Source organism: Branchiostoma belcheri, unplaced genomic scaffold, assembly GCF_001625305.1.
Source record: "Branchiostoma belcheri isolate BF01 breed outbred unplaced genomic scaffold, Haploidv18h27 scaffold7, whole genome shotgun sequence".
NCBI lineage: Eukaryota > Metazoa > Chordata > Leptocardii > Amphioxiformes > Branchiostomatidae > Branchiostoma > Branchiostoma belcheri.
The window spans coordinates 4,113,931-4,127,223 of NW_017804353.1; the positions used below are offsets into that span (position 1 = coordinate 4,113,931).

The window sequence follows — 13,293 nt, forward strand, 5'->3', positions numbered from 1 at the left end:
TAGAAGCCTTCAATGAATATAATTGGCACGGAGCCATTGTACTATTGCTCGTTTTATTAACATATAGATTATATTTACCTGTCTAGTTGTACTAACGCCATATTTGCTCTGAAACATTCTTTCATGATAAATATCATTTCTATTGGAAATTACACCATGAAGGAGTGGAAATAGTTTTCAGTAGAATCGGAGCAAACTAATGATATATGATTGCTCGTTAAGTATCCTGGTAGCTGGGGTATTTTCACTACATACATAAAACCGCGACCTTTGGTCGTTTGCGCATTGTTGAGACAAGGATGAACTTTAACCCTCATGAACACACGAACATTGCCGACTTCATCATGGCGGCTGCTAGAATAGTATAATAGCTCGCATTGTACGTACGCGAGTCTTTTGTGGCGGGGGATCACAAAATTATGTGGTTGATGGAGTGAAATGAATAATGAATGTTGTCGGCCATTTTGTGGCTCCGTATAACTATAACACTTGACGAGCGCCCGACCTCATGTTTGCACAAAGGCACTCCTGCCAAATGGAACACAAACACTCCACCCCAACCCTCCCCCTAGTCTGTCTGTTTTGTCCATTTTGTCATCAATTGGTCATGGCTAACTGGTATGTGCCAGGCTGTTATAAGTCTATTTGTAATTTTATCAAACGGATAATGTATGGCAATTATTGTAAACGTTGCTTGCGTTACGTTATATAACGAAATGGCAGAGTATGTGGCCTTACAGCAAAAATGTACATATAGCAATTTCTAGTGGCAAGTGTTTAGACAAAAAGCTAAGGCGCTCCGTACAGAGCACTTATCCGTTCCTTCAGGGAAGGTCCCTTGGTCTCTTCCGTCTCCCCTCCCCGCATGAGGATGACAGAGTTCCGTTTGGTGAGAGTGTTGTCGGGGCTGGGGGTGGGGGAGGCCGCCTGCTCACCTGGGGGTGGGGGGTCCTTCTGTGGGGGTGGGGGATCCGTCTTCGAGATGATGACGGGCAGCTGTGACTGTGGGGACGAGATGACAAGAGGGCTTACAGGGGACTTGGGTAGCGGGTACGAGATGACGAGCGGGCTTCGCGGGGATTCCGCCGTCTGAGCGGTGACGATGACCGGGGTTCTCGGCTCCGACTGAGGCGACGTCAGAACTACCGGGGTGGTCGGCTGGGAGGGAGGCCAGCTTCGGGCTGGATCAGACTTTGGAGAGGAGATGATGAGAGGGCTTCTCGCCGGCTCGGAGATGGGGGAAGAGATGATGAGCGGGCTGCGAGGTGAGGACTGAGGGGATGAGGGGACCTCCGGGCTGTGCGGCGGCTCGGTGGAAGGCGGGCGCGGAGGTGGATCAGACAGCGGGGAGGAGATGATGAGAGGAACGCGCGGTGGGTCCGACACAGGTGACGAGATGAAGACAGGAGTCCGGGGCGGTTCCGGCTGAGGTGACGACTGACCCGGCGTGTTTGGGGATGACCTTGCCTTCGGCGAGGAAACACTATCGTTACTCTGTTCCGCTTCAAACTGTGGGAACGACTCCTTTCTCAGTGGCTTGGGTCTCGGCGTCGTCGAAGCCTTCTCAGGCTCCGGGTTTTCTGCCGGTGGAGGCCAGACTCTCGAGCTGATCTTTCTAACTGGCCCTCCCGCTGGACTGACCGGGCCGTTCGACATGACAACGTGGGGCGGTCCTCCCGACGTCCGCCGTAGTCCGAGGGCGTTTCTCCCGCTACTCGCAGGAGCCTTGACCCCGAAAATATACTGGAGCTGATGTTCGGTGAAGACATCGTCCGCCCTGGTCAGCCTGGCAGCGTCCAGTCGTACAGCCATCGTTAGACTTAGAGATGAGTCTTACAGAACACTCTGACACACGTATGCTGCTGCCTTATTGATTCGCGTTCATTCAGTTTTCTCACAGCGATCCGCTACAGAGGCCAGTCTGTTGCCAAAGCACACACAATCCTCCCGAGCTATGTCTCATAAAAACACGGCTGGCTCGTCCACATAAAACGTCTCAGACTCCCTTCGACGACGGAATTTGCCACCTTGTACTCTCAACAAACACTGAAGTTCGTCTCGTAAGGTTTAAACGCCCCCGTTAGCGCCAAAACTAGCATAATCCGCCTGCCTGTTCGGACCATATGTCAGCGCCATGAATGGACGGCCGGTCACGCTCCCTTACCGCGAACTTTAGCACGCAGGACAACGCCCACCGCTCATGCACACACCGTTCATTTGTTGATATTTGATGATCGCTCATTAGAATGGCCGTCAAACATTAGTTACTATGGTGACGGTAAGACCTTGACCGGTAGAGCGGTATACCCGTCCAGCCACAGTACTGGACGGCATGGTCATCATCTCAGTATCTGAGGCATGTCAATACAGAAGCTGGGAATATACGAGTGGTTTTATATTGCATATAAGAGTCACCGCGTAATTGCACAATACAGCCACTTATAAACCACCTGTTGTGTTCGCTGTAGGGGACCGAGTCGTAGATATATACATGTATGTCGTTATTAATTCATGCCTTAGGTTATACTTGTATACCGTTAGCTTGACCTGAGCAATGATGATACAGACACATAGCATGGCCTCTTGGCTACCTAATTAATGACTAACCAAAATAAACTAACACAGTATGTGTCCCCGACACCACTTCTCCTGAACCTTAGCAGGTCTTTGCTGTCTGTCAGCAGCAGGTGTGGTGGTGTCCCCTGGCGACCATTACACGAACTTCAGGATGTTTTTTATTTGTTTCTTAGTACACAGACAGGTTTAGAGTACGGGGTTGGGTGATGTATTGTATCAAGTACATTGTATTACTAAAAACTACAGAACTAGACACTGTTAATTTATTGCACTTTAATTTATTACCATATTTTCTTATAAATATAATCCATAGCTTACGTGTAAATAATACTCTTGACTTTGGTTTCGTGAAGATTTTTACGTGCATTTTAAGACCCGTGTACCCGTGAGCCGATTTCATCGGACCTCACTTTGCAGTTGTACTTGGTCTATCCAGTGATGGGGCCGCCGCACCCCCCGGCAGTGACGGAAATGGTTTGACCCTCCGCCAAGCCGTTCGCACTGGTACAGAACGTGGTCCTGCACGGGAAAAATCGAGCGATTATGAATTACTTTATGTAAGTATAAAGCCATTTTCTATTACAAAGCCATTGGGTAAGCCGTTTTCATACAGTTTGAATTCATATATATGCTGCAAATTTGAGTAAGATATAAAACTTCATGAGAATGAGAGCTATCCCCCACCGAAAAAACCATGACCCTAGCACGTACAGAAAAAACATAGATGTCAAAACCGAAAATCCCACAGCAGTACCTGAAAAAGCCGCTAGGGTCCTTAAAATGAAATTTAATAACATCTTTGTTTTGCAGACACCTACCAACATACAAAATATAAAGATCGATTGCCAACGTCTCAAGTTGTCTATTCACACACAGCCAGGAAAACATAACGTTGTTGGCGAATGCAACCAATATTTGAATCGATATAAAGCCATTACTAACGTGCTGTATGTGCTGGATCCGGCGGTGTCCACCGTGATGCTGTCCAGCAGCAGAGTGGGGTTGTTGAACCACGTGAACGGGTTGTACCAGTCGTCATCCTCCTCCCACAGAACGTCCACACTCGTCACCGTACCCAGGTCAGCAGCCGTCCCCACCAGAAACACGTACGCCTCGCCTGGCTCGAAATCTTTGTCGTCCCTGGTGGACAAATTAAGTAATACTATCAGAGATAGCAGAAGGAGGAGACGCGGACCGAAGAACACCTGGTGTAGGACCTTCCTACGGAATCTGAAAAGAGCTAACATCCCATGGAACGTGACTAAGGGAGCGGTGACCCATAGACCTACACTAAAACTTTCTGATTAATGTGCCTATAGGCACAGGAGGACCTAGGGTATAAGGTACATGTGTGGTAAGGTTTAAGACGGGCTACATGTACAAATGCATCGCTACAATTTTTGCCTTCTATGTCTTGCGTCTTCCTAGCTATAGCTTCGATTCCTTACAAGTTTTTTCACATCTAGTTCTTTGTGGCAGTCTCTAGTACTCAGTGTGCTGCGGGTTTGTATATGGGCCTGGTATCTTAACACGGAACAACATTTTGCAGCAGACTTACTGTACGACCATGACCGGTGCAGAGGACCCTCCGGTGCCGTGCAGCGTGACGTACATCTCCTGCACCTCCCTGAAGTCTGCTCCCGGAGACATGCTCACCGTCACCCAGTGCTCCTTACGGTCTGCAGCACAAGGAAGCCCTGTTTCATTTCTAGTTTTCAAACTTCTTTAGAACTCTCCTGAGGGAAGTACATACATGCCCTTGAATCTTAAAACGTGCCCATTTGGTGGTTAAATGAACTTTCTGTGTCCGTCCATCTCAAATTGATCATATTCTACAGTAGCCTACTTCACAGGCTAAATAGTACTAGCACTTTCTAACCCTAAGACAAGTCTACTAGACGGCCTATATTTCTAGATAGTACAAGTATTTTCTAACTCAAAGAAAGATCTACTGGACGCTGTCAGCATCCTTTCCATTTTATATACTAGTACTTTCGTACCTGATTCAATTATTCCCTATCTATTGATTCCCTTTCAACTTACGGCAGTACGGAGACTCTCCCTCCGTAGTGAGGTACAACTTGACGTTTTGCGTCCCTGCCGACAGGGTGTTCTTGTCGGCGTCGTACCCCATCCTGTGGCAGCCCGCCGCGCTGCACGACAGACACCGGCCGGCCCGGAACTCCTCCCAGTCCGAGCACGGGTAGCCGAGCCACGGGCAGGCAGAGCTGATGGAGTCGATAAACAGCTTGTGGGCCCTCTTGTGGTTACAGGTGACGAAATACTTACCACCTGGAAAATTGAGAACATGAATGATGCTAAAGTTAGTTCCTTCCCGCATCAAGTGACGCATGGGGCGGCGCCCATCTCCGTTTCAGTTGTCCTGTGCCACACACAACAGCGCTATCACTACAGCAATGGGAAAGTCCCCAGGTAGTTAAATGATGAGCGAAACTTGAAGATGATCGCTTATCAACTCATTCCATATGATCGCTCAGCTTAAGCACGATGGTAAAATGTGACCAGAGACGAAGGTGGCAAAGAATGAAAGAAAGAATGGGAACAAAAAAATTAAAGTTATGAAGAAAGGGAGATGGGAGGGAACAAAAAGTTAAAGTTAGGAAGAAACGGAGATGGGAGGGAGAAAAAAAAATTAAAGAAAGGAAGAACGGAAACAATGGAAAGAAGAAAGAAAACTGTAAAGCAACAAAACAAGAGAAAGTCAGCTCACCGTCTATGAGTCCCTCCGATATGATGAAGTCCAGGATACTTTCCTCACACCCAGGCTGCTCTGTACCTCCGTTTGGGTAGAAGTCAAGATGACCGACAGGCTGGGACATACCAAATCCTGGAGGGATGGAAAGACATTGTTTTAGAAGAACTGGTTGCGCTTTCATCTTACAATTTATGACTCAGGATATTGGCATTGGTCCGCTTCCAATTCATTTATTTGAGTAGACGTGCGAGTACAAAATGGATAATATGGTAATGACCTACTGTGCTTTTGATAGAACGTTTCATGATATTAGAACGCAGATATATAAATGATTGACATATATATACCCAGTGTGAGAATACTGTCTCCGTCAGTGTGAATGGCATCCACAAACATGGCGTCCGACGGGTCCAGACGCGCATGCGTCGGCATGCCCTGAAAACCTGGCTCGGCCGCATCAAGGGCTGAATGTAGGGATAAAATACATCAAGATATGAAGTGTTTTAAAGCGTTTGTTTCAAAACAAAAGGGAAATGTTTTCACCTAGAGCTTTCGACCAGAAGTGTTGACGTCATACTCCAGAGAAGCCACGTGACAAATCTCAAGGAGTCAGTCTACTGAGGAAGACCAAAGTAAATGGCCGAAACCTATAGATGAGAACATTTACCTTTTGTGTTGGAACAAATGTTTTACCTTTAAACATGTAACTACGTGCGCGTACCAAGACAGATGACCTTTGATGAAAGATGTCATGAAGTGATAAAGTTTGTGTGAAATATTAAGAAACAGCGTACTTGACGCTTTGCTACTTTAGAATGAAGACTTTGGTTTATGGAGCTGTCGTACCAGTGATTCTGGCGGGTCTGGGCTGCAGTCTCTCCCCGGCGTACCCGCTGATGTGCGCCCCCAGACTGTGCCCGATCAGGTGGACGGACGACTCCGACAGGAACGTCAGTTGCTGAGGGGAACACATATAAGACATTTTAGAGAAAAGGCTAAGTGTTGTAAGCACAATTTTAAACAACAAATCATCAATATGAATTAGACGCATCACGAAAGATGGATGGGATTGTACACTGAGCTGCATATAGGTGGCACTTTGGATCAATGACAAACATATATCACCAAAACTATACGTTTATGGAACTCTACCCGGTCGGTCGGCCAACCTCCCTAGGCGGCGTAGTGCTTTTGGCCACCGAAGGGAACCGGCTAACGACCCAATTCTAGCCTGTCTGCCAGGGTATATGGAACCCCTTTTTTGCTGGCATTGAATCGTGGAGTACACTGCGTTTCCATTAAACCATCACGGAAAGGTATTAGTGCTTAGTCATGCCTCCTGTGTCCCTCAGTCCTTACCATGAGGTACGTGATAAGCCTGGCGACCTGCGCCCCCACCAGGCGCGTGTTCGCCGCCACCTGGATGTAGTTGATGCTGTTGGCGCCGCCGCCCCAGTCCACCACGATCACGTTCACGTCCTCTCGCGCCAGGATGGCCTCCCGGGCAAGGATGAGCCACTCCTCCGTCCGGTCGTCCATGTAGCCGTGCACAAGGAATTTTGTCTTCTTCGAGCTACAGAAGGCAGAAAAGTTCAAAATTGGAGACTAGAGATGACAAAGTCAACTGCCAAGGAGGTTATGTTCTTACTCAAGAAAATAGTTATTGTACTGACGCATCTGGATAGATATTAAATACTGTCAATTTTGTTAATGTTTGTTTATTAGATTGAAAAATTGTAACGCTTTAAATTCTGAATGGACAGTTGTGTTTTTTTTTTGTCGACTACTAGTTGAAAAGTAGTCCTAACCATGCCCACGTCCCTCCTCCATTTATAAACGGTTCTTCCCCCTCCCACTCTACTACTTCCTACCTGTCGAAGTAGGAGTTGAGGACACTGCCGGTGTCGTCGTACATGATGCCCTGCTCGGTGGCGGGGTTGGCGCGGGTGTACAGCAGGAACTGCGTGTTGATCTCGGCAGGAGACTGCGGCAGGGCGTCAGGGTAGTCCCCTCCGCGGGAGAAACAGCCCAGCCCGGCATAACACACCTGCTGGGCTGAGGGAGAAATACAGGTGTGATCTCTATCCCATGATCTCTATAGACAATTGAATTTCCCTTCAGTTCTTTGGTTACGTACGTATACCTTCTCAATATATATATAACGTTATATATATTGTTTATATATTCCAGCATTTTATGACTAGACATGGTGACAGCACACTCAAGTTATATCAACTTATTTTATGCCGCCACCAACGCAGAGGACGAATACAGGACAAGACAATACTCATTTACACTTGAGTTGAGTAAGGAAATTCAATATATTTGCTCAATATACATTACGAAAATGGTATGCATGTTTAGCTGAGTGCCTGTCTATATTGCATGTATTGTATTGCAGGTTCATTTGTTCTGATTGCTCAAGTCTTGTACTTCCTATATCGCGTGTGCGAAACCACAACACGTTACGTCATGGGAAACAACATCTCAGGTAACCGTCACGGGACTGGGGTTTCCATATATGGCCATAGTCAACATGACGTCACTATTTACCCAACCCGTGAATTACATGCTTTTCACATTTCCTCTCCTTTTGTGTTGCAATATCACCAGACATCGAAGGATGAATACACAACTAGAGCAAAACTACTTCATTTTGGTCCGTCGATTAGAGCATAGAGCCATCTAATTATTTTAAAACGACTGCCCAAAACTATCCTCTTTATGTTTGAAAGTACATTTGAACACGTTTTATACGAGTATTGCATACAGGATGCCTTTTCTTTTTCACTGAAGGAAAAAAACTTGTTCTGGTACCACGGACGATTATGTTGAATGCTAGCTTACGTGCCAATGGTCCGTTTCCCAGCAACGCGTATCTGGACTGAATCCGCGTCATGCCTGACATCGCGCAAGTTATGTCAAGTTGGAAAACTAGCTAGTGAACACATCAGTTGTACTATGTAAGAAAAACATATTGTAGGAGTCCAACAATTAAGAAAATTATGGCTTGTATACTTACAGACATCCAATAAAATTCAAACGGTATTGCTCTGCTATGTCAAGAATGTTCGCGACTGTAACCCATGCGAGAGGGATTAATGGGTTTGGTTACCTGTAGCTGTGTACTCTGTATAGAATATAAAGGACAGTTTGCTGACTTGCCAGCGTTGACCCTCACCTGTTCCTATCAAATGTTTACCGTCCCGCCATACCGACACAAGGACAGAACCTGTTTTGGCGCCTCTGGCAAGGGGTCTAGTCCTAATCCACGTTAATTGTCGACGTACAACAGAGAGGCAAACTCTGCACTATAACAACAACACTGAGTCCGGGTTTAAATCTGTCACGCGCTACAGCACTCACAAATGCCAAAACGCACGTACATTTCGAGCACTTGTTCATGGCGTATACGTTTGCATGCAGTGGCTTTGGGTTTTAATGTCGCTTGGCTAACAAGACCTTGAGACTGTTTACAACTTGAGTTATTGCCGCGAGAAACGACATTTTACGATTTTACGACATCCATGACCGTATCCTAACGTTTTTACTCACCTCTTACTTCTTGGTGTCCACGGAAAGCAAAATACAGTCCGATTAGTACGAAAACCAAACTGACGGCGCAGCCGAGAGCGACTTTTACGCGGTTGCTGTTACATGATTCAAACATAGTACTAGCAGCTTCTTCTGTAAAAACTAAACACGACGAAGTTGGTGAAGTTGACAGACCGGTCCTTTATACAGACACCGTAGGCAAATATGAAATCACGCCTGTCAGACGACAGACGACTGAGATTTGGGCGATGCCACTTTGTTGAGAAATCAAAGTAAGATTGAGATTGAGGTTGCGTAATTCCTCGTGTTAAATAGAGAGAGTGATTGTATACAATGCTTATCGATTCCATGTTTGACAGGGAAAAAATAATAACGATTTGTCCTTTTGATCTTCCATGGACACATATGTATACCTGTCACCCCTAATGAATGAAATGAAACGGTCCACTCAGGTGTTACGTACGCCCGTGCCTCCCCCTCGTAGGTGGCTATTTTCCTCTTTTGCGGAAGTGATTGCGCCAGATTTTACCGAAACAGAAAGGAAGTAATTACGGCCAACTACTCATCACCACATGACGTCTGTAACTTCAGAAATCCCCGAGTCAGAATATTTCCATCCGTTTTTAACGTTATATATGTTAAATATATGATACAAATATACGTAGTTTAACGTTTACCAACTACCTGTTTTGGTACACACTGGCCCTCAATGAATATCCCCTCTCCACTCAGAGCCTTTAAACATGTAGGTCTACTTCTTGACGTTAACGTTATCAACTACCTGTTTGGTACGCACTAGCCTATAATGCCCCCTCCCCACTCAGAGTTCTACTTCTTGACGTCTACTAGTATTTGGCGCCAACTATATCAGATTTCTTCCTTCGTGCTTTGTCCGTGTACTTTAGAATGATGTTGTAACTTGTACAGGTAAAGAAATGTGCGGGGATTCAAGTCAAAACATGACAAGGGGTGTGTTAGGGTTAACTAATGACAGTCTAAGAAATGTTAATGCTATGCTGCATATGTGGTAACAGTTGGATAATATCGGGGTAGAAAAATGTTTCTGCCACCAAACATCCACATTTGGTACAGATAAATACACCGATTTAACGCCTATGTTTTTGACACCAGTAATATTAGTCGCCCTGTGGCTATCACTATGCTTCAAGGATCTTTTTAAACAGTAAGCCACCTTTTTTTCATTCTTCATTCTAACGAGGATACACCATTGAGGTAGTAGCAGAAAAATATTTGTTGACGGACCTTAGTAAGTGTGGAAGTGCATTTGCAATTGGTGCTCTAGTACCGAAGTTAACGTTGCGCCACCTACCTTTCCATGACTGATTTGCAATCCTGAAAAGCCCCAAGAAGACCACAACAAAGTTCACAGTCCCATGTTTCATGACTCGAACTTCATGTATCATATACAAGCTATAGTATATAGGGGACAACGCGAGAGACATTTGTAAAATGTTCCTGCACACAATGCAGTCTGCTCGGTCCCTAGATTAAGGTCGTAGTAGTAGTGTAACCGGTTTCACCCTTTTTGTAGGCAGACTGCCACGCCTATTTCATGACCAGCCGTGTGCCCGTATCTCTTCAAGCACTCCAAGTTGTTGTACTCTAAAGCCTAGGCCTGCACGCAAACACTGCTTTACTCTAAACACTTGTCTTTCCCCTCTTGTTTCCTCTATTTTATGACTTGAAGTTTTAAAAATTTTGTCGGACGGCCATATGTTCTTATTCGTATACTGCGCAATTACCTCATGAAATTCTCAGCACAAAATATTATGTGAAAAAATACTGACAATATTCCAACTCACAGTATTCCTAGAACTACACTAGTACGCGTGGCAGTTTTCTCCCCGACCTTTACAGAAATTTGATAGAGTAACCGTTTTTACCATAAGATTAATTGCCTTGCAATGAATTATATATAGATACATTCTTAACACCCTGTCGCGAACACATAGCACAAGAAAAGGACCGTGCGTATAATATTAATATAAATGTTTCATCATTAATCTCTGCACAACATCACGCAGTTTTCTTATCTATAAATGTACAACAAATACAATGTGTCCTACGTATATATCACTGAAGGCAAATCATACTCGTATATATACACAGTGCCTTCGCTAACTGGCATAAGAGAAAATCTATAGCTATGATACATTAAAGCCTGAACTTGAAGACATACCATTTGCTTCCACCACTACGCCGATTACCACCAACAAAGCACGAAGAAAATGTTCCATATTGGTGGAATGCACCAACTTTTGAAACGTACGCGTGAAATGTTTAGGCTATGGTGTACACAACTTATATAAACCTTTTTATTTGTACAAGGTGGGAAAATGTGCAAAGCCATACATACGTACACATATATTTGTTCCGGCTACTTCTGCGAAGCGATATCAACTTCTTTGAAATAAAAAAAGTTGAACGCATGGTAAAATATTATTGACGAAATTATGGATGAACTGCAAGTGCTTTGATGCACTATGCTTATACAAGTTATTGCATCGTTATTATTTTTTCACTGGCCGCATATGGCTGAAAGAAAATCTAATATAGTGTCATGCCATACTCTTTTCTCGTCAGTCTTTTCTCCGAAATGTTCTAATAATTTTCCTGGAAAGTTCGTTTCGCACAATAAGATAAACTTTCTTTGTTGAACCAGGTTGAACCTCAGGTGTCACTAGCTATAGCTGTTGATTTACGTGCGGTTGGTCACAAGTTTGCTGGGAACATGGCAGGTGCCAATAGTCATGACCTCGTTATTCGCCGTAGAAACGTCCGTTTCCTTATTTGTTCGCTGAGACATTACACAAAACAGGTGGCAAACAATGAATAAATGACCTTTATTGTACGTTTATGCAATGTGTTGAACGTCCTTGGTTTATGCTCTTAAGTGAAGCTAAGTGCAGGCCATGAATAAACAGGGAAAAAGAATACAGCAATGCATACTAATGTGATCTACAATATAAACTAAAATGCGATAACAATATACCGTAATATTTAAAGCAACATTCCGTAATGCCCCTTTTTACTGGGCTTGTTTAAATTTTGGCAATCGCAGTGCTGATTTTTTTTTTTTCTGAATGAAGAAGACCTGCTCAAGTCGTGCAACAGACATTCAGGCGTATAACGTCCTTGATTACACCTACTAGTATAGGTTGCCCCATGTGTGCATATGTGAGCATATTCGTCACAGTATTTAAACGTTACACGATAGTTTCTCTGTGGGCGCTCGCTGTCAAGTCTCAACTCCGTTCAGTCAGAGTTGACCATTGGAGGACGGAGGGTGTTGAGAAAGCAGTCTGAGTCGGGGCCACCTTCATTTTGAATTTCGAGCTTACCGCGAAGGGAAGAAAAGCGAATCGGGATTTAGAATAAACATTGGAATTGTAACAACAGGGAAGTATGAACAACTTGTCATACAGTGATCTGTAACGAAATGCCCATATGGGTCAAATATGCATACCCCACCACACATGGTCCCTCCAGTCCCTCTCACCATGGAGGTAAAAGAGCTCTCTTTTACTTCCATGCTCTCACTTCAAGGTCATCAAGTTCTGTGAGGTGGTCAAGTGAATCCTTACGTCACATATTGACAAACTCAAGAAGATGAAGAAGTGAAATATGCATTTAAATAGACTGGTCAGGCCTGTCTCGACTTCTGGGTGCATCTTGTAGGGACTGTACGATATTTACCGGGGGGGGGAGGGCTGGTGCAAAATGGTCCGGTAAAAATTTTTTCCATGGCCCTCCCCCGGCTCAAAATTTTTTCAATGGCCCTCCCCCCGGCTCAAAATTTTTTTCAATGGCCCTCCCCCCAGCCCAAAAAATTTTTCGGTGGCCCTCCCCCCCATTTTTCAAGTCCATGTCTCTTTCTCCCTGCGTAAATTCCCGAATGAAGTTACACAATGCAGTATGGAGTTATATGCCGACGACACAACCCCATCCGCTTCTGGCCCAAATGCTTCCATTGTACAAAACAAACTGCAGTCCGAACTCACAAATATACACAATTGGATTAAAGAGAACAAACTCATACTGAATGTAGATAAAACTAAATCTATCATCTTTGGTAGTCGCCACAAGCTAAAGCACAACCCCAGCATACAGCTTTCATTGGATGGCAAATTGATAGAGCAGGTAACTCAGGCAAAATTACTTGGTTTCCTAATGGACCAGCACTTGACTTGGACCCCACACATTGATAAAGTGTTAAAACAAGATGACTGGTGCCCTTGCAGTACTAAGGAGATCTAGAAATCTCCTTTCTGAAGGACCTTTAAAGACTGTAACTCAAACATTAGTCTTATCTCACATGGATTATTGTTCTTGCTTGTTGTCCACTGGCCTACAAACATCCTTAAACAAACTACAGACCTTGCAGAATAGGGCTGCCAGACTTGTTTTAAATGCACACTACACAG

The 13,293-nt window shown here is 44.7% G+C and overlaps 2 protein-coding genes across 3 annotated transcripts; both read right to left on the reverse strand.

Annotated features, from left to right (window-relative positions):
- Positions 1-709: 709 nt before the first annotated feature.
- LOC109484558 (leucine-rich repeat extensin-like protein 3) lies at positions 710-2,808 on the reverse strand. Its single transcript, XM_019787878.1, has one exon. The coding sequence runs from the start codon at positions 1,810-1,812 to the stop codon at positions 790-792; it is 1,023 nt and encodes a 340-aa protein (XP_019643437.1). The 5' UTR covers positions 1,813-2,808; the 3' UTR covers positions 710-789.
- Positions 2,809-2,816: 8 nt separating this feature from the next.
- On the reverse strand, positions 2,817-11,170 carry LOC109484528 (pancreatic triacylglycerol lipase-like). Of its 2 annotated transcripts, none has more exons than XM_019787848.1 (10): positions 11,049-11,170; positions 7,165-7,348; positions 6,653-6,866; positions 6,140-6,251; positions 5,641-5,757; positions 5,309-5,425; positions 4,621-4,869; positions 4,136-4,256; positions 3,520-3,717; positions 2,817-3,096 (listed from the first exon to the last, which is right to left on the reverse strand). In XM_019787848.1, exons 1-10 carry the CDS (start codon positions 11,104-11,106, stop codon positions 3,006-3,008), a joined length of 1,461 nt encoding a protein of 486 aa, XP_019643407.1. In that variant the 5' UTR covers positions 11,107-11,170; the 3' UTR covers positions 2,817-3,005. The 2 variants fall into 2 exon arrangements, with proteins under 2 accessions (XP_019643407.1, XP_019643405.1); XM_019787846.1 differs by lacking the exon at positions 11,049-11,170 and adding an exon at positions 8,849-9,083.
- Between the last annotated feature and the right edge of the window lie 2,123 nt (positions 11,171-13,293).